The 20,617-nt window shown below is 38.6% G+C and overlaps 2 protein-coding genes and 2 long non-coding RNA genes across 5 annotated transcripts; 2 read left to right on the top strand and 2 right to left on the bottom strand.

The window, feature by feature from the left end:
* Window positions 1–2,004: 2,004 nt before the first annotated feature.
* On the bottom strand, window positions 2,005–2,696 carry LOC121789595. Its single transcript, XR_006048083.1, has 2 exons — window positions 2,484–2,696; window positions 2,005–2,403 (listed from the first exon to the last, which is right to left on the bottom strand). It is a non-coding gene; the product is annotated as an uncharacterized LOC121789595 (long non-coding RNA).
* A 3,291-nt stretch (window positions 2,697–5,987) lies between these two features.
* Window positions 5,988–7,058, top strand: LOC121789594. The gene is made up of 3 exons (XR_006048082.1): window positions 5,988–6,111; window positions 6,495–6,558; window positions 7,022–7,058. It is a non-coding gene; the product is annotated as an uncharacterized LOC121789594 (long non-coding RNA).
* A 793-nt stretch (window positions 7,059–7,851) lies between these two features.
* LOC121789593 (norbelladine synthase-like) lies at window positions 7,852–8,261 on the bottom strand. The gene is made up of 2 exons (XM_042188010.1): window positions 8,078–8,261; window positions 7,852–7,985 (listed from the first exon to the last, which is right to left on the bottom strand). Exons 1-2 carry the CDS (start codon window positions 8,259–8,261, stop codon window positions 7,852–7,854), a joined length of 318 nt encoding a protein of 105 aa, XP_042043944.1.
* A 1,529-nt stretch (window positions 8,262–9,790) lies between these two features.
* Window positions 9,791–13,192, top strand: LOC121789596 (nucleolin-like). 2 transcript variants are annotated; one of them, XR_006048084.1, is made up of 2 exons: window positions 9,791–9,942; window positions 10,865–10,992. XR_006048084.1 is itself a non-coding variant. In XM_042188011.1 (2 exons), the coding sequence occupies exon 2, from the start codon at window positions 12,742–12,744 to the stop codon at window positions 13,075–13,077; it is 336 nt and encodes a 111-aa protein (XP_042043945.1). In that variant the 5' UTR covers window positions 9,791–9,942; window positions 12,466–12,741; the 3' UTR covers window positions 13,078–13,192. The 2 variants fall into 2 exon arrangements, 1 of the variants encoding a protein (XP_042043945.1); XM_042188011.1 differs by lacking the exon at window positions 10,865–10,992 and adding an exon at window positions 12,466–13,192.
* The last annotated feature ends 7,425 nt before the right edge of the window (window positions 13,193–20,617 follow it).

The following is a 20,617-nucleotide window of genomic DNA, read 5'->3' as shown; positions in this document are numbered from 1 at the left end:
TAATTAGAGTTTTACAGTATTCAATCACTCGAAAGGTGATTTCTAATATACAAACCCTAACAATATATATATAGATTGAAGTAATTACTCCTAATTAAATCCTCCAATAAAAAAAATCACCAAATATTCTATTACTATTCACAGTTTTATGGTCAACTTAATACTAATTTAAAAATATTAATAATCACAGATAAATTTCAAGATCAATTAAATGCATTCCATATACTACTCATTTTATCTATCCATTCCATGTTTGTTTCAAGTCTTTTATTCCCTTAATCAAATTCTAAGTTACTATTTCCACTAGTTACTCTATACCCCGTAATTACTAATCTTACCTAGTAAATCCTCAAATTTAGTTTAACATCGATAGTCATTCTAAATCATATTTCTTTTACCAAATCTTATAAATAAAACTCATTAACCTTATCAACTAAATTTCTTTAATCTCAATTATTTGCAATTGTTAGAATATGCTTCAATCATCAATTCTAGTCTCATTTCTATGGTTAATCCACTCATATAATCACACTTGGTTATTAGTCATTACCATATTCAATTCCTTACTCAAAAAAACATCTTTCACTTCAATATTCCAATCAATTTTCCAAAATATATCAAATGACCATTATAAATTCTAATAAATTTATTTTAGTCACTAAATAAGATATATTATTCATTTTCAACAACAATTTGACCAATTAAGATTCATGGATTAATGCACTAAGATAGTCAGTTCATACCCAAAATCATACATAGGTTCAACTCAATTTAGTTCAATGGAAAAACTAATGTTTCCGACGTCTACGGACAAGGATTGATTGATAAACTCAAAACGTAACACACACCTTATTTGACAACCAACGAGGTCGGAAAATTTTTACCTCATAACCTATCATAAGTTTCAAATAAAAGGAAAATAGGATAAAAGAGAGCCCTACCTTGATAACCATACGTTGGTTCGACTGGTTCAAAGCGTCAACACAAATTAAGTGAAACTTTCATAGATTGCAACTTCTTCTTCCTCCTTTGATTACTAATCGGTTGATTCTCCAAAGTGGGGTGAATAGTAGGCTAGTAGCTATATTTGATTTTATAGCAAGAGCCACATTATTTAATTAATTATGAATAGTAAATGACAAATGGCACTATTTTGATCATTCATATTCTTTCTAGATGATTCCATGTATAATTGTCTTGATTGTAGTAGAAAAAATTTACAAACCTAAAAAAATCGTGCCTCTCGAAGAGTTTTGGAGATAAAAATATACATAGCATCTTTTATGCAAAATGTCAATTTCTCCCTTCTATTGTATACGTTATATAATTTCTGATTTAATTCTATTTTCTTGCTCAATCTTACTGACGTGATACATGTGTAACCCCAATTCTATATAAAATAACATTCAGTGTTGTGCACAAATTATTAGAATTTAAGCCTAAATTGACAAATTTGTGTAAAAAGGAATTTTCCAACTAAACCCTGTTTTGGGGTGTTACAATTATGTCTTGAACTAGTCTTTTCAGCACAGCTTTTTCGAAGCGGACTGCTATTTGTTCAACAATCGTTGGCCGCCAGCGGTCCGCTGGGTCGAATGCTCCATATTTTCATCTTCGAGTTTTAGCTATCTTTTTAGGCTCAAATTTGCACATTTCTCACAAAACACGTCAAAATACCAAAATAGATAAAATATGTAATTATTGGACATGTAATGCAACATTGATACTCAAAATGGACCAAATAAAGGCCCTAAAATAGTGCAAAAACTGAGCGTATCAAAGAGTATGACTCACATTTCATTAATATTTTCAATTCACTTTCTATTAACATTTTTTAAAATTCGTGGCGGATAAAGTGTGACTTTTAATAGCTAACGTAAGGAGTAGGATTTTCTTGTGGCAGCTTTTTCAAGATTTCATAGTTATGAGTTGATAAAATATGTAGATTCATATTGATTGTTGTTATTAAAAGTATGGAAAAAGAGAAAATGAAATACAGAGATATATAGTAGGAGGATAGAAATTTATTTTAGCAAACATGAAAGTAAAACACGCAGTCCCAAGGTAATAGTAGATCAATTGTCATTGTTGCAGCTATAGTTGATCAATTGTCATTGTTGCGGAGCAAATACTTAGCATAGAGTAGCATGAGGCCAGTGAATGGTTTAATGGAAGCGATTTCAACATTCGCTGCAGCTTCTTCTTTGAGCTCGTACTCGATCGTAGATCGAGTTATACACTGCTTCTCGTTTCCCTCCACCTCTATCACATTGAATCTTATACGATATAGCGTAAACCCTAGATCCAGAAATCCACCTTCCACAACCTCTGCCTCCTTCACACGCTTCTCGTTATCCACCACCATGAATTTCTCCTTGAACGACTACATTCCCCCTCCCATCTCTGCTCAATTAATCAATTAAATTAATTAGGATAATTACATAAATCTAGCGGAAGTTGATTGAACTGAATATGGATGGTACCTGGATGGAAAACAACCTCGAGAATGGTTCCGGCGCCGCCGTCCCCTTGGACGACGTCGACCCAGCTGATAAAGTCGGAGTTGGCTTCCTCCGCCACTTTGGGGAGCTGTAGAGTTCCGTAGAGCTTCCACGCTTCGGTTGTGGGTACATCAACCGTCATCTCAACGTACATTGTTCCGTACATCTTCGATTTTCGGTTGCGGCGGATGTGATGTCTATGCACTACAAAGATGAGTTGAGATTGAGAGGGTTATTATTTATTAAAATAAGGGTGTGATTGAATTAGAAAATAGGGGCATTCATAGAGCATTTAACGGCCTAATATAGTGTTTGATTTGTTGGTTAAATTTTCTGTGTGACTCGTTTAATGGGAAATGGCCCGTTGAATTATGGCTGAAAATGACTGTTTTATTATCATGAAAAATTCAGTGATAATAATATGTGCAACACTATTTCAATCTTAAATTACATAGAATTTACTAATATAGCCCTCGGCCGTAGAAATATAAAAATCAACTTTATTAGTTTTGAAACATCACTTGAAAAGACTAGTTGAAGACATAATTGATTTATGTTTCATAGGTGAAATAATTCTGCGACAAATTCAACCATCACACTAATAAAAATATGAAACATCTATGTTACTAATAATTCCGCTGGTAGATAACTTTGACCTAAGCTCGATCAGGATGGTTATGCCAGGGGCGGCGCCGCTGGGGAAGGAGCTGGAAGCGGCTCTACTCAGCCGCGTGTCGCATGCGGTTTTTGGACTGGTGAAAAGTAAAAAATAACTGTTATACCTAACTTCATGTTTCATGTCCTTCAAATGATCATTTAATACCATAAACACTAAATTCAATTTAATTATTCCCTATATTTGTGTTGAGATTATAAGAATTATACTACTAATTGATTTACTTTGTTTTACTCTAAATTCAGTGTTAGGAAAATTAGTTGGGTAGGTGGAGGAATGTGAAGTTAGGTCGGATTAATTTGTCATTACTCCTCATTGATGTGATGCATATATATCTAATCGATTCGAATCTTTATCATGGTACCACTTGCATCTAATACTTTGACAATTTTGGATAACTAAATATTACTTACGAAAAAATATAGTATGGACAAACAGGCTAGGAAATTTATGTTTATTAGTTAGCCCATGAATTTATTATTTTTTTCCAATAACATGAATTCCCTGTGGTCTATCTAACCCACCTAGAATAATGGACAAACGGGCTAGGAAGTTTATGTTTATTACTCGGCCCATGAATTTATTATTTTTGTCTAATATCTTTGAATTCGTCGTGGTCTATCTAACCCACCTAGAATAAAAAAGGATATAAATTATGATAATATTATTATTATCATACATGGATAAGTACATAACTTCGTGTACAAATTTTTAACATGCATGTTACGTGGTAGCAACTGCGGAGATTGACAGTCATTCTATAATTAATTAAACAATTTATTGAAATTACCAGACAAAAAAGGGAGCATCACTATAAAAAAGGGTTAAATAAAATGAAATCAAATTAAGTATACCATTCTATTGTTCAATAAATAAATGTTGAATTTGTTGAAAATTCGGTGCAATATCTCTCTCTAGGAACCGTGCATATAGTTATATTATAAATCAAAATTGACAAAGTATTAGATGCAAGTGGTACCATAATATGGATTCAAATCGATTAGTTATATATGAAATACATCAATAGGGAGTAATGACAAGTTAACCCGACTTAACTTCACATTCCTCCACCTACCCAACTAATTTTCCTAACACTGAATTTAGAGTCAAATAAAGTAAATCAATTATCAGTATAATTCTTATAATCTCTACACAAATATAGGGACTAATTAAATTGAATTTAGTGTTTCCGGTATTAAATGATCATTTAAAGGACATGAAAAATGAAGTGAGGAATATAAGTTATTTTTCACTTTTCACCTGTCCAAAACCGTCTGCGACTTCCAGCTTCTTCCCCAGCGGCACCGCCCCAGACAGAACCATCCTAATCGAGCTCAGGTCGAAGTTATCCACCAACGGAATTATTTTTGACATAGATGTTTCATATTTTTATTAGTGTAATGGTAGAACGTGTCGCAGAATTATTTCACCTACTGACATAGATCAATTGTTGTAACACCCCCTATTTTGTATTTACATTCACATACATACATATATTTATTATAGAGATGGGGTCCTCTTCTATTGCTTATAGCATCATAATCCAAAATCAAGACCAAATCTCCACCCTTAGATTTTAAAATGAGTGGATGAGATTAAATCTTACGATTCTCAATAAATAGTAGACAAAATATCAACACAGTTTTACTGAGATTTCACATGTATTATATTGAAATTTTACATGCAATATATTGAGATTTTATATGCATTATATGAGATTTTTTTATGTATTTGTTGATAAAAAATATGCTTATCAACATATACGAAAACTGAAACAAAAATCATCAAATTTCATCATCCGAACGTCGTCGGAACATATGCAAGTGAGATCTTGTAACGCCCCACTCTCTGAACCCTAATTTTCGAACCATAAAATTTTTGCATTAAATGCTTTTAATGCCGTGAAGTATGTGGATTAAATGATGAGTGAATTAATTGCATGAATTCTTTGTGACCTAATTGCGATTTGGAGTTGAGATTTGGTTTGAATAGTCAAATCCGTTGAGTATATGACGTGGCAGTTGATTAGTCAATACTATTGAAGAAATGACGTGGTCGTTGAATGGTCAATATCGTTGAATATGTGACGTGACCGTGTGAATTATGATGCGGGGTGAAATATATTGTGGTGAATTATTTCCTAAGGGCGAGTGAGATTAAATTCGTTCATCAATAAATATCATACATATTTTTCTTGGAATTTTCGACCACTATGATTTATGGAAAGGAATTCTATTTTCTTGGATTTAATTATTTGCTTGGGATATTCATCCAAATTAAATCCAAAGTCCGATTATTCTCCATTTCCTCCATGAAATTTTCGACCCCTATGCTTATACTATGGAGATTTCGAAAATCTCCTATTTATGGGAGAAGGAATTATTTTATTATATTATTTGATCCCTTATTTATTCCCTTCCATGAATAAATATAAATATCCTAGGAAATCTTACCATATCTAAGGAGATCTTGCCATATCCTATTTAAATTAGGATTTGAATTTAATTCCTTGTGGGAGAGGAATAAAAATCGCCTACTTCCCTATTTTAATAGTGGAAATTTTTATTTTTATTCTGCTCCGTGATATTTTATTCTACTTTGTGATATTCCAAGTAAATTCCAAATTAATTCATATGCTGATTAAACAACGTAGAAGTCGAAATCCCTTATTTCTCTACCAGAATTAACGCCACTTTCTCTCTCCCATATCTTCCCAAATCTTTATTTAATTAATTATGGGAATATATTCTTGCACTCTATAAATAAGAGAGAAAACCTAACCCTAGCCCCCACTAAATACACGTCTACTTCTCTCCCTCACTCCACTCTCCACTCTCCCTCTCACTCTTAATTTTTCTTCTACTTTTCTCCAAGAATTCTTCATTCTTTGCAAAGAATTGAAGTTGAAACTCAAGAATTGTTGAAGAATCAAGGGTAATACTTTGTTCTACCATTCGTTTCTATCAAGAAAAGGTTTTTTTGATCTATCTAACCGATTAATTGCTGTTCTTGAACCCTCATGCATATAGATCGAGCGAAAAGGGAAACAATTGGTGAATTAGAAGTGTTGTGCATGTGTGTATGCCGCGCGTGTGTGCGTGTGTGTGCGTGTGATGTGTGTTGTGTGAAGAACACTCATGCGTGACCATGTTTTGATGATAGATCTGGTGTTGTAGTATGAATAAATTGATATGAAGAGCATGTCTTGATTGTGAATATTAATATAAAACAAATCAATGGGAAAAGGGAAACGTTTGGGGATATGCATGATTTTGAGTCGTTAATCGAGACTGATTTGTGATACATATTATTTAAAGGTGATAATCGCGCTCAAAGCATGATAGCAAAGGGAAGAAAGTACTTGAGATCTAAGCAGTCGAGGTGGGCTTTCTTTTAAAATAAGGACAACGTCCTAAATCTTTATCGTTGAGAATGAAATCTGTGTTTATCATGCCGTGATTTGTTTTGTCGTGCCTATCCGTTGTGGCCTTGCCACTATTATTAAATCGAATTCGGATCCTCGTAGGGCAGCAAACCCTACTTGGATTAGTGTACACCAATGTTAGACCGTGTGTCAGCGTACGGGTTGGCCGGTCTAGTGACCTGGTTTGCGGCCGCATTCCTTGTCATGTAGAATGAGGATATGGTAAACGTCGATGAGAAAAATGGTTGCGCGACCGTGACTTTTGAACGAAGGAAATATTTTGGTGCTTCGGGCCTTTCTAAAGATAAAACCCCGATTGACACTTGAAAATGGCATGATAAATAATACTTTGATAAACTGTTTTCGGCATAAGTCCACTGAGTACTAACTCAGCCTTGTATGTGTTTTCCCTATGTGCAGGTTAAGCGGCGACCAGCGGTTGGCGGTGTTGAGCAACTTAATTAAAATGTTGTGATTGTCTTGAAACTCTTATATGGCTCATTTCATGCATCGGTTTAAAGGGTAAAAAGTACGCCACTTGATCTGTTTATTGCGGAAAACAAGTGTTAAAAGTGCAGGAATGCAGCTTGACCAAGGCATCAAGGCTAAACTCAAGTCGGCACAAAGGACGCAAAAGGCCAAGAAATCAGGGAGATTGATGAAGGGGAGTGATCAAGCAGTTAGGCGGGGACCATTGGCAAAGAGAAGAGGACACGTGCCGATACAAAGGACATCATCCTGCTATGAAGGGACCACTGTCTTCTAGAAGGAGGAATACGTGTCGACCAAAGAGACGCGCGGTCCTGGAAGAAAGCGAATATTCGCCGACAAGGTTGTTATCCCTGCTGGAGGATCGTTGTGGCGTGCCTATAAATAGAGGCTGCGACACCACAATAGAGAATCCTTTATCCGCTTTCTAGTTAGTTCTTAGTTTTAGCTTAGTTTAGTTAACTTTCATTCCAGTTCTTAGCTAGCTTAGTTTAGAATTTCAGTTAGTGAAGCGTAAGTGATTCAGTGCGATAGAGGCTTCAGTTCTGTCCGGCATAGTTTCCAGTTTCCAACCGAGAATCGCTCGGCCTTTACTAGCTTTATGTTCTTTCAATTTCGTAGCTAGTTTTCGTTTTGGACGAGATCTATTCTGGAATCAAGTTCACTGTCGTAGTTAAATTTCTCGCTTTTAAATATTGTTCCATGTGCCTAGTTATAATGAATGTTAAAATGATTTACTGTTCCGTGGTTTAATCAAGTAGTTAGTCTATCACATTGAATCTGATACGATACATCGTGAACCCTAGATCCAGAAATCCACCGTCCACAACCTCTGCCTCCTTCACACGCTTCTCGTTATCCACCACCATGAATTTCTCCTTGAACGACTCCATTCCTCCTCCCATCCATGATCAATTAATCAATTAAATTAATTAGGATAATTACATAAATCTAGCGGAAGTTGATTGAACTGGATGTGGATGGTACCTGGATGGAAAAAGACTTCGAGAATGGTTCCGGCGCCGCCGTCCCCTTGGACGACGTCGACCCGGCTGATAAAGTCGGAGTTGGCTTCCTCCGCCACTTTGGGGAGCTGTAGTGTCCCGTAGAGCTTCCGCGCTTCGGTTGCCGGTACATCAACCGTCATCTCAGCGGACATTGTTCCGTACATCTTCGATTTCCGGTTGTGGCGGATGTGATGTCTATGCACTACAAAGAGGAATTGAGATTGAGAGGGTTATTATTTATAAAATAAGGGTGTGGTTGAATTGGTAAATAGGGACATTCATAGTGCATTTAACGGCCCAATATAGTGTTTGATTTGTTGGTTAAATTTTCTGTGTGACTCGTTTAATGGGCAAGGGCCCGTTGAATTAAGGCTGAAAATGACTGCTTTATTATCATGAAAAATTCAGTGATAATAATATGTGCAACACTATTTCAATCTTAAATTACATAGAATTTACAAATATAGCCCTCGGTCGTAGAAATATAAAAATCATCTTTATTATCTTTGAAACATCACTTGAAAAGGCTAGTTCAAGACATAATTGATTTATGTTTCATAGGTGAAATAATTCTTCGACAAATTCAACCATCACACTAATAAATATATGAAACATTTATGTCACTAATAATTCCGTTGGTGGATAACTTCGACCTGAGCTCGATTAGTATGGTTATGCCAGGGGCCGTGCCGCTGGGGAAGGAGCTGGAAGCGGCTCTGCTCAGCCGCGTGTCGCATGCGGTTTTTGGACAAGTGAAAAGTGAAAAATAACTGATATACCTAACTTCATTTTTCATGTCCTTCAAATGATCATTTAATACCAGAAACACTAAATTCAATTTAATTACTCCCTATATTTGTGTTGAGATTATAAGAATTATACTACTAATTGATTCACTTTATTTTACTCTAAATTCAGTGTTAGGAAAATTAGTTGGGTAGGTGGAGGAATGTGAAGTTAGGTCGTATTAATTTGTCATTACTCCTCATTGATGTGATGCATATATATCTAATCGATTTGAATCTTTATCATGGTACCACTTGCATCTTATACTTTGACAATTTTGGATTATAATATAACTAAATATTACTTACGAAAAAATATAGTATGGACAAACAGGCTAGGAAATTTATGTTTATTAGTCAGCCCGTGAATTTATTATTTTTTTTCCAATAACATGAATCCCCTGTGGTCTATCTAACCCACCTAGAATAATGGACAAACGGGCTAGGAAGTTTATGTTTATTAGTCGGCCCATGAATTTATTATTTTTGTCTAATATCTTTGAATTCCTCGTGGTCTATCTAACCCACCTAGAATAAAAAAAGGATATAAATTATGATAATATTATTATTATCATACATGGCTAAGTACATAACTTCGTGTACAAATTTTTAACATGCATATTACGTGGTAGCAACTGCAGAGATTGGCAGTCATTCTATAATTAATTAAACAATTTATTGAAATTAACCGACAAAGACGGGAGCATCACTATAAAAAAAATAGACTAAACCCTAACCCTAGCATCACTATAATTAATTAAACAATTTTTATTTGCTCCATATTGTGGGATTTTATTTTATTCCTTCCACAATTTAATTATTTTAATTGGTGTGAATTAAACCTAGTACATAAAATAGACTAAACCCTAACCCTAGCCACTATTTTCACACGCCTCCCTCTCCCTCATTCTCTCCTCACACGCCTCTCTCCTCCCTCTCTTCATTCTCTCCAAAAATCCTCCATTCATCCTTGTTCTTGCATCAATTGGAGTTGAAACTTCAAGGTTCACCAAAGAATCGCATCAATCTTTGTTTCTACCGTTCGTTTTGATCAAGAAAGGTATATTTATTTCACTTTTCCTCATCCCTTCCATTGGAACCTTGATTTTGATTCATTCATGCATATAGTGAGTGTATAGATCGTAGATCTAAGTTTTAATCGGGGGGAATTGTTTGATTGCACAAGAAAAGATGTGTGTATGCGTTTATGGTTGTATATGAATGAATTTGCGGACGATTTGTGGTAAATGCTATGTGAATATATGAGAATATGATTATGAAATCTTTTTGAAGCATGATTATGTGTTAGAAGCATGAATATATGTGTTTAGATGAATATTTGAGAAACCCTAATTCGAAATTGTGAAGCATGAAAACTGTGGTGTTCGGGCAGTAGATTCTGACGTGTGTTTGACCGAATAAACGTTCGTATTTTGGTGTAAATTTTTAACTGGGTAAATTTCAAGGTGTTTTCTGTGTTGTGAGAAAATTTCAGCCGTTTTGGACGAAAAATGAAGTTTTAATGAATTTTTGAATTTGACTGCGCAGTTCTGCCAGAATTTGTATTCTCGTCTAGTAAGTTTCGTTTTTGATTTGACCGACCTAAAAATGTGAGTTTGATGTGAAATTTTAACTGTATGATATTTGATGTGTCTAATGTATTTTTGGAAAATTTCAGCCCCAACGGAGGTCGGATGAATGTTTAATAATTTTTACAAAATGATTGCGCTGTTCTGCCAGATTTCTATCTTACAAAAATAATCTTTGTTGTTAAGTCTTGAAGGATATACATGATGCATATGTGTTAAGGAACTCATTCTATGATGAAGTGATGTGTTGTTTGTTGATGTATGCTATGGTGTGTTTCCTTGTATTGATAAACGTTTGGGATGGGTAAAAATTAAAGAGACGATGAAAGGAACGTTAGGGCATGCATGATAATGGTTGTGATGAAGGGCTGATTTTATTGTGTTGTTGATAAGGGTTGTCGTGCGTACATGAGCACAAGGAGCGAGAGTTACATTGAATTGTGTTTTGTGATATCTAAGCAAGCGAGGTGGGCTTTCTTTAAGTGAAAACTCTTTTATTTTTCTAAAGTATGATTGTGGAGCTATAAGGGTGGTTTAAAGTGTTATGTCATGCCATGGACAGTTTTGATGTTGAGATTGTGTGCCTGATGCCTAGTTCGTCTGAGGTTACTCCGTTAGGCTATATGACTTTGTGTGAAACGAATGCGGGTCTGAGTAGGGCCGCAAACCCTATCAGGCTGTGTACACTGGTGGGATCGGGAGCCGTCTTAGCTAGTCGGCCGGTCTCGTGGGCGAATAGTGTGGCCACACTTTCGTCGCACTGTGGATAATGATGTGATTGTTGGTTTGTGATGCGAAAGTGGGGAGATTGTTTGACTGGCCAGTCTATGAAAATGTTTTGGTGATACTCGTGATATTTTCTTTTAAATAAACGTAAAACTCGAGTTTACTATGGTATGGATGACATAACTTATATAAAATACATTGGCATGTGTTCACTGAGTATATCAAATACTCAGCCATGCACATGTTTTCCTTATGTGCAGGTTGAGCGGGATGTTGCAATGAATGTTGAGTCGGCATAGGAAAATTGGATGCGTTGTGTCTTCATGCATAGGCGTCATCCTATGACTCTCTTTTGATAACTCTTTTCCGCTGCTATTTATTGAAACTTATGTCATAAGAATTTACTTTACGTCGTATGGTTTTGGCTGTGTAAAACACTTAGATATTTTGAATTCCGCTGCTTACTTTAAAAACTAAAGCGTTTTGTGGTCTAAACATTTGTTCTTTTAGAAATTAATTGACTTTTGCCTTAAGTGTCCATTTTTTGTGCGTCCCTCATTTCTTCCCCGCTTCTTAGTCCCTCCCTTAGTCGCGATTTCCCCGTCCTTGCTATCCTTAGTAAGGGCGGCCGTGACTGAGTGGTATCAGAGCTTCGTTTCTTTCGCTCTGGTCCGAGAGTCTTCTTTCACCGTAAGTCTAGAATAGTAAACCTTAGACTAGAAGTGTCACGAAGGCTCAACATCCAAAGCATCACGCTCAACCAAAGAAAGTGAGGTATGTTTTAAGTTGTTGAATGAATGTGAGATCGATGTATGAAATTGATGATGATATGATGATGATGTTTGGCAAGTGTATGCAGGTAAATGAACGCTAAGCATGAAGATGAATTGTAATGACATGATTATGTGAAATATGAGCATGATTGCCATGAAAATTTAAGCATGTGTTATGTGCGTGAATATGATGTTGTGATAGTATGATTCTGTGGAGTATGAGCATGATTGTCAAGATAATCTAAACACGTGTGGTATGTGTTAACGTGATATTGTTAAGGTATGAGTATGTGAGACATGAGCACGATTGGCATGATGACTTAAGTATGTGTTATATGTGTATAAGTGATATGACAAAAGCATGTGAACATAGTGAGCCTTTAGGTGTCCTCACATTAGTGATGCGTGACAAGCCTTAGACTTAGCACGAATAGCAAGTTGAAACGTAGTTTGAGGAATCTTCGGTTACTAAAGAAAATCTTCGTCTTCGCGTAGATGGCACGGATGAAACGAACCGCACTTAAGAGCTCCCAGTATAGTGACCGAATGCGACAGGCGATACACGATTACCGAAGCTACGAGAGAGAAGAAGGAAAAGCTGTAGGGGAGGTCGTCGCTCACTTCGAAACCCTGTGGCGAGATGTCCTCGGGTACCATGCGACATCCTATGGTGGCATAAGGAGACTAGTTGAGCTGATGCCCGAGAGTTGGAAAGATTGGATGGAAGCAACGTCCAGCTGATTCACGTGGTACGAACCACGAATTGACGGGATGGATGGCGACATGAAAGGCTTTCTGAAGGTCTTGAAGTGTGCTTTAGTTGACTCCCGTTTTGAGCGACCACCGTCGGCAGAGAAGAAGGAAGATGAGATAGTATGGGAGGACAAGCACATGGTCGAGATTGAACTCGTAGCAGGGGGCGAAGCCGGAGCAAGAGCAGGAATGGTTCCGGGCTTCGAGGATGACTATGTGATGGACATGATGGATGATGACGAGGCCCTCCGTCTGATTGATGAGTATCACGGGATAGAGGACCTGGAAGAAGAAGAGGATCCGGAAGAGGAAGAGGATCCGGAGGAAGAAGAAGACCCAGAGGAAGAAAGTTAGCGATAGCTAGTTCGATGTCGTTTTCCTTTTAAGTTGTTAGAACTAAATAGAAGTAGTATGTTTCCTGTTTTTGAGTCGAACGAGTGTTTTGTTTCCTTTTCCGAGCTTCTATAAAAGTTCCACGTTTTGATCGACCTTGCATGTTTTTTTTTTGGTTTATCGTTTCGTGCCATGTTTAAATGTAAGCGAGTTATGTTTTGGTTTTGATCACAATGAATACTATCAAAGATACTAATTTGTATTTTGGATCAGAATGCCACCGAGACGAGGACGTGGATGTGGACGTGGACGTGGGGCAGGCCGAGGCCCACGAGTGGAAAGTACTGGGGAAGAAAGATCCGAGGGAAGTATCGGAGGTCAACCCCCGCCTCCACCGCCACCTCCACTACAACCTCAAGATAAGGAATACATTAAGACGTTCCGCAAAGAGAAACCCCCAAATTTTGATGGGTTAAGAGAGCCACAGAAGGCAGGGCCTGGATCCGCGAGATCGAGCGCATCTTTGAGTTCATGGTGTGCACGGACAGGGAGCGTCTGGCATGCGTGACTTATCAACTGACTGGGCCAGCAGATCATTGGTGGGAGACTAGACGAAGAACAGTGGACCCCGCCTGCCGAGAGGCTTTGACTTGGGATGAGTTCAAGGAAGAGATATATAATAAGTACATCCCTATGAGCTACCGACGAGCCAAGACGGCAGAGTTCCACACTTTGAAGCAGGGAAATATGACAGTGTCGGAATATGACTGCGCACTTTGCGAGATGACTCGTTATGCACCTGAGTTGGTGGACACGGATGAGAAGATGGCCGCGAACTTTCACTCTGGCCTTAGGACTGAGATAAGAGTGGCCGTGGCTAGCTGACAAGGAGTTCCTTACGCCGAGCTTTTGAGTTGCACCTTGGACGTAGAAGAGGCACTTCCTAAGAATGAGAGAGTGACAAATCCTACACCACCCACACAACAACAAAATTATCGAGACAAGAGGAAGTGGGAAGGAAACCGAGCCCAGTATGACAACAAGAGACACCATCCTACTTTCCGCCACCCTCAGAATTTTGGCCAACAGGTTGTGCCACAACAAAGAGGAAATCAGCCAAGGACACCTTACTGCAATCGGTGCTCCAAGTTCCACGTTGGGGAGTGTAGAGTCGGAGGCACCCGATGCTTTGCTTGTGGTGGGAATGGCCACATGTTCCGAGAGTGCCCGAACAACAACAAGGGTGGAACAAGGAACGGGCAGGGATAGAGACCACCGCAACAACCACAACCGATCCGGCAAGTCGCCCCACAACCAGCAAGGGCATATGCACTGAAAGGGAATCCAAGACAGGAGCAACAGGCCAATAAGGGAAAAGATAACTTGGCAGGTATGGGAAAGATCCAACAACTCCCTATTATTGTGCTGTTTGATACGGGTGCTTCGCACTCTTTTATATCAATGTCATGTGTGAATGCCCTAGAACTTCCTACTGTTAAGCTTGAACCGATTTTGAACGTGTCTTCACCTGTTGGAGGTCTGATTGACATTGCACGAACTTGCTCGAACGTAGAGTTTGTGTTAGGAGAATTAGGAGTAGTAGCTCGACTTTTGCACGTTATGCCTTTGGAGAACGTAGATATAATTTTGGGAATGGATTGGCTGACCGAGAACCACGCAACGATTCACTGTAAGGAGAGGCAGATTTCTTTTCGAGCTCCTGGCGACGAGCCGACCATCTTGCATGGGATTTCCTTGAACCGGCGAACCTCCATAATCTCTGCTTTACAAGCAACCACGATGATAAGAAAAGGGCGTTCGGCGTATCTTGTGTACTTAAACGGAGAAGAAAAGAAGGAATTGAAAGTGGAAGACGAGGCAGTAGTGCGAGACTTTCCCGATGTGTTCCCTGAAAACCTACCTGGACCGCCGCCCGACAGACAAGTGGAGTTTACGATTGACTTGGAACCCGGATCTGCGCCTGTATCGAAGGCACCATACCGAATGGCCCCTAAAGAGTTGGTTGAATTAAAGATTCAGTTGCAAGAACTGCTAGACTTGGGATTTATTCGGCCTAGTGTATCACCATGGGGAACGCCTGTTCTGTTCGTAAAGAAGAAGGATGGAACGATGATGATGTGCATTGACTATCGCGAACTCAACAAGTTGACTTTGAAGAATAAGTACCTACTGCCAAGAATCGACGACTTATTTGACCAACTTCGAGGAGCGGGCGTATTTTCAAAAATGGATTTGAGGTAGGGGTATCATCAACTAAAGGTCCGACGAGAGGATGTGCCTAAGACTGTTTTCGCACTCGTTATGGCCATTATGAGTTCCTCGTGATGCCATTTGGACTTACTAACGCCCCGGCAGTCTTTATGGACTTGATGAACCGAGTTTTCCACGAGTATCTCGACAAGTTTGTTTTAGTCTTCATTGATGATGTGTTGGTATACTCGAAGAACGAGGAAGAGCATGGATGGCACATGCAAACCGTGTTGGAGACGTTACGAAAAGAGAAGCTTTATGCCAAGTTCAGTAAGTGTGAGTTTTGGTTGACTCGAGTGAACTTTCTTGGCCACATCGTGACGGCTAATGGGATTCAAGTAGACCCCGCAAAGGTTGAGGCTGTACAGAATTGGAAGTCGCCGAAAACGCCGAGTGAAATCTGTAGTTTCTTGGGATTGGCGGGATACTACCGACGTTTCATAGAGGGATTCTCTAAGATTACGAGACCGATGACACAACTGTTAAAGAAAGGAATCAAGGTGGTATGGACGCCGGAATGCGAGGCGAGTTTCCAACTGTTAAAAGATAAATTGACTACAGCACCTGTCCTAGCGGTACCAGAACCTGACAAGGACTTCGCCGTCTATACTGACGCGTCGAAAGTAGGACTAGGATGCATGTTGATGCAGGATGGGAAAGTGATAGCTTATGCTTCCCGACAGTTGAGACCGAACGAACTGAATTTTCTGACTCATGATCTGGAGTTAGCAGCTGTAGTGCACGCGCTAAAGATTTGGAGACACCATCTCTATGGAGTGAGATGTGAGATTTATACGGATCATAAGAGTCTCAAGTACTTCTTTGAGCAGAAGGAGCTAAACATGCGACAACGACGTTGGTTAGAGATCGTAAAAGACTATGATTGTGGTATTCAATATCATCCGGGCAAAGCGAACGTAGTCGCAGATGCTTTGAGTAGGAAGAACCAGCCTCAATTGGCTTTGTTACTAACTCAAGAAGAAACGTTGATACGTGAGTTTGAGAGGATGCACTTGGAAGTAGTAAAAGCTCCCGAGACAGTAGGAGGAAGAATAGCGATGCTAGTGATCGAGCCAGACTTACGAACCAAGATCATAGAAGCGCAGCGACGTGATGAGAAATTGGAAGAGACACGTGTGAAAGTGAGAACCGAGAAACATGACCATTTTCGTGAAGAGGCGGACAATGCTTTGACGTTCGATGGACGTTTGTGTGTGCCGAACGACGAGGTACTAAAGGACGAGATTGGAGTGAAGCACACGACACACCTTATACAGCTCACCCTGGAAGCACAAAGATGTATCAAGACTTGAAGCAACGTTTTTGGTGGAACGGAATGAAAGGAGACGTAGCATCGTTTGTGGAGCGATGCCTAGCTTGTCAACAAGTGAAAGCCTTACACCAAAGGCCGTATGGGAAACTACAACCGCTTGAGATTCCCGAATGGAAGTGGGAACACATAGCCATGGACTTCGTGACGGGTTTGCCAAGTTACAAAAGGGCAACACTGCGATTTGGGTTATCATCGACCGACTTACTAAAAGCGCGCACTTCTTACCGATTAGGATTACCTATGGATCGGACAAGTTAGCTAAGATCTACGTGAGCGAGATTGTACGTCTGCATGGAGTGCCAAAGACCATTGTATCTGATCGCGATACGAAGTTCACGTCGAAATTTTGGATGAGTTTGCAACGGGAACTAGGCACGAAGTTAAACTCTAGCACGGCTTATCACCCGCAATCCGACGGACAATCGGAGAGGACGACCGACGATCCAAATGCTTGAGGACATGCTGCGAGCCGTTGTCCTAGATCGAGGAGAAAGTTGGGAAACTGTTCTACCGTTGGTCGAATTCGCCTACAACAATAGCTATCAAGCGACGATCGATATGGCGCCGTATGAAGCCTTGTATGGCAGGAAGTGTTGATCCCCACTCTACTGGGATGAAGTTGGCGAGAGGAAGATGTTAAGACCCGACGCCATCAAAGAAATGACTGAAATCGTGCATCAAATCCGTGCGAGAATCAAGGAAGCGCAAGATAGGCAGAAGTCGTATGCTGACGTGCGTCGAACAGAAATCAAATTCGATGTTGGTGACAAAGTATTTTTGAAAGTATCCCCGACGAGAGGAGTTGTGAGATTTGGAGTGAAGGGCAAGTTGAAACCGTGTTTTATAGGGCCGTACGAGATTATCGATGAAGTAGGTCCCGTAGCATACCGTTTGGCGTTACCTCCCAGTTTTGGGAATGTGCACAACGTGTTCCATGTGTCGCAGCTACGCAAGTACGTGTTCGACCCCAAGCACGTGATTCATCAAGAGGAAGTGATCCTGACCCCCGACATGAGCTACGAAGAGAGACCCGAAGCAATCCTAGATCGAAAGGTACGAGAGTTGCGAAACAAGTCGATAGCATCCGTGAAAGTGTTGTGGAAACACCATGGCTCCGAGGAAGCCACGTGGGAACTAGAAGATAGAATGAAAGAAAAGTACCCCGAGTTGTTTATGTGAGATGATCAATTTCGGGACGAAATTTCTGTTAAGAGGTGTAGGATGTAGCATCCCAAAAATTTTGTGACTTTTATTTTTTTTAATGCGGATGTCAAGTGAAAACTTTTTATGAAATTTATTGGTTTTTATGTGATTGAGTTGATTATGTGAAATAATTGCCATGAGTGATGTGGAATGAAGTGTTGTATATTTTTATATTTTTCAATGTGGGGAATTAATTAAGTGAGATCATGCATTTTATTCTAGCCAATTTAATGGGATATTTTCGGCCCCTTCAATTATTGGAATTAATATTCTCTTCTTGGATTTAGTTAATTGTTTTGGGATATTTATCCAAATTAAATCCAAACCAAATTATCCCTAAATTGTGTTACATGAAATTCGAACCCTAGCCTACTTCTTTCGGGAGTTTTCGAAAAATCCCCTATTCAATAGGGGGATGAATTATTTCTTTTGATTTAATTGGTGTCTTATGTTTCCCTTCTTTTATTTTAATCCAATTAAATCATACCACATTTTATTTCCAAACCCTAATTAAATTGATATTTGAAATATTCATTGTGGAATTAAAGCCAATTTTCGCCCCTTCCCTATTTGTGGAGAAATTGTATTTGTTTCCTATTGTTGTGGAATCATTTATTTTTTTATTCAATAAATGCCAAATTAATACCTATGCCTAATAAATTGGGGATGTGAATATTTTCCTTCTATTTTGTCTCCATCCCACACGCCCCATATGCTTCTATTTCCTTGTGGAAATTTATTTATTTGTTACCTATTTATGGGAGTCTTTTCCTATAAAAAAATTACCAAATTTAAATCCTATTCCCATTTAATTGAGGATTTAAATATTATTCCTTCCATGCCTTCAAAATACACGCCCCCTCCTTTATTTTTCCTACTTGGAGATTTAAATTATTTTGTTCCCTTAATTGTGAAATACCCACTATTTTATTTCCTAAGTTGTGAATATATTTCTCTCCAAGTAAGTATTTCTATTTTTCCTTGCTAATTAAATCAGCAAATTTCAAAATCCTCCCACATTCACACGCCTATTTTTATTTGCTCCATATTGTGGGGTTTTATTTTATTCCTTCCACAATTTAATTATTTTAATTGGGTGTGAATTAAACCTAGTACATAAAATAGACTAAACCCTAACCCTAGCCACTATTTTCACACGCCTCCCTCCCTCATTCTCTCCTCACACGCCTCTCTCCTCCCTCACTTCATTCTCTCCAAAAATCCTCCATTCATCCTTGTTCTTGCATCAATTGGAGTTGAAACTTCAAGTTTCACCGAAGAATCGCATCAATCTTTGTTTCTACCGTTCGTTTTGATCAAGAAAGGTATATTTGATTCACTTTTCCTCATCCCTTCCATTGGATCCTTGATTTTGATTCATTCATGCATATAGTGAGTGTAGAGATCGTAGATCTAAGTTTTAATCGGGGGGAATTGTTTGATTGCACGAGAAAAGATGTGTGTATGCGTTTATGGTTGTATATGAATGAATTTGCGGATGATTTGTGGTAAATGCTATGTGAATATATGAGAATATGATTATGAAATCTTTTGAATCATGATTATGTGTTAGAAGCATGAATATATGTGTTTAGATGAATATTTGAGAAACCCTAATTCGAAATTGTGAAGCATGAAAACTGTGGTGCGGGCAGTAAGTTTCGACGTGTGTTTGACCGACCAAACGTTCGTATTTTTGGTGCAAATTTTTAACTAAGTAAATTTCAAGATGTTTTCTGTGTTGTGTGAAAATTTCAGCCGTTTTGGACAAAAAATGAATTTTTAATGAATATTTGAAGTTGACTGCGCAGTCAGTTCTGCCAGAATTTGTATTCTCGTCTAGTAAGTTTCGTTTTTTGAAGTTGAAGTTGTTTGAAGTTGAAGTTGACTGGTCAGTCTCAAGATATTCCTGGACCAAGGGGTAATTACATCGATAGCATGCAAATTCTCAACATCTAAAGGCTTTTTCATAGCCTCATCAATGCTAAACGTGTACTTTTCCCCATGATAAGTTTGATTTGACCGAGCTAAAGATGTGAGTTTGATGTGAAATTTTAACTGTATGATATTTGATGTGTCTACTTTATTTTGGTAAAATTTCAGCCCCAACGGAGGTCGGATGAATTTTTAATAATTTTTAGAAAATGATTGCGCTGTTCTGCCAGATTTCTATCTTACAAAAATAATCTTTGTTGTTAAGTCTTGAAGGATATACATGATGCATATGTGTTAAGGAACTCATTCTATGATGAAGTGATGTGTTGTTCGTTGATGCATGCTATGGTGTGTTTCCTTGTATTGATAAACGTTTGGGATGGGTAAAAATTAAAGAGACGATGAAAGGAACGTTAGGGCATGCATGATAATGGTTGTGATGAAGGGCTGATTTTATTGTGTTGTTGATAAGGGTTGTCGTGCGTACGTGAGCACAAGGAGCGAGAGTTACATTGAATTGTGTTTTGTGATATCTAAGCAAGCGAGGTGGGCTTTCTTTAACTGAAAACTCTTTTATTTTTCTAAAGTATGATTGTGGAGCTATAAGGGTGGTTTAAAGTGTTATGTCATGCCATGGACAGTTTTGATGTTGAGATTGTGTGCCTGATGCCTAGTTCGTCTAAGGTTACTCCGTTAGGCTATATGGCTTTGTGTGAAACGAATTCGGGTCTGAGTAGTGCCGCCAACCCTATGAAAATGTGTACACTGGTGGGATCGGGAGTCGTCTTAGCTAGTCGGCACTGTGGATGATGATGTGAT

This window comes from Salvia splendens, unplaced genomic scaffold (genome assembly GCF_004379255.2).
Source record: "Salvia splendens isolate huo1 unplaced genomic scaffold, SspV2 ctg288, whole genome shotgun sequence".
NCBI classification, from domain to species: domain Eukaryota; kingdom Viridiplantae; phylum Streptophyta; class Magnoliopsida; order Lamiales; family Lamiaceae; genus Salvia; species Salvia splendens.
This window is presented reverse-complemented; position numbering and strand designations above follow the sequence as displayed.

What these genes read in the sequence shown, in the direction of transcription:
- LOC121789596 (XM_042188011.1), top strand. Translation starts at nt 12,742, where the DNA reads ATGGATGGCGACATGAAAGGCTTTCTGAAGGTCTTGAAGTGTGCTTTA.
- LOC121789593 (XM_042188010.1), bottom strand. Translation starts at nt 8,261, where the DNA reads ATGTACGGAACAATGTCCGCTGAGATGACGGTTGATGTACCGGCAACC. An exon ending in CGAAGTCTTTTTCCATCCAG is followed by an intron (nt 7,986 to 8,077) that starts GTACCATCCACA and finishes GGATGGGAGGAG; the next exon opens with GAATGGAGTCGTTCAAGGAG.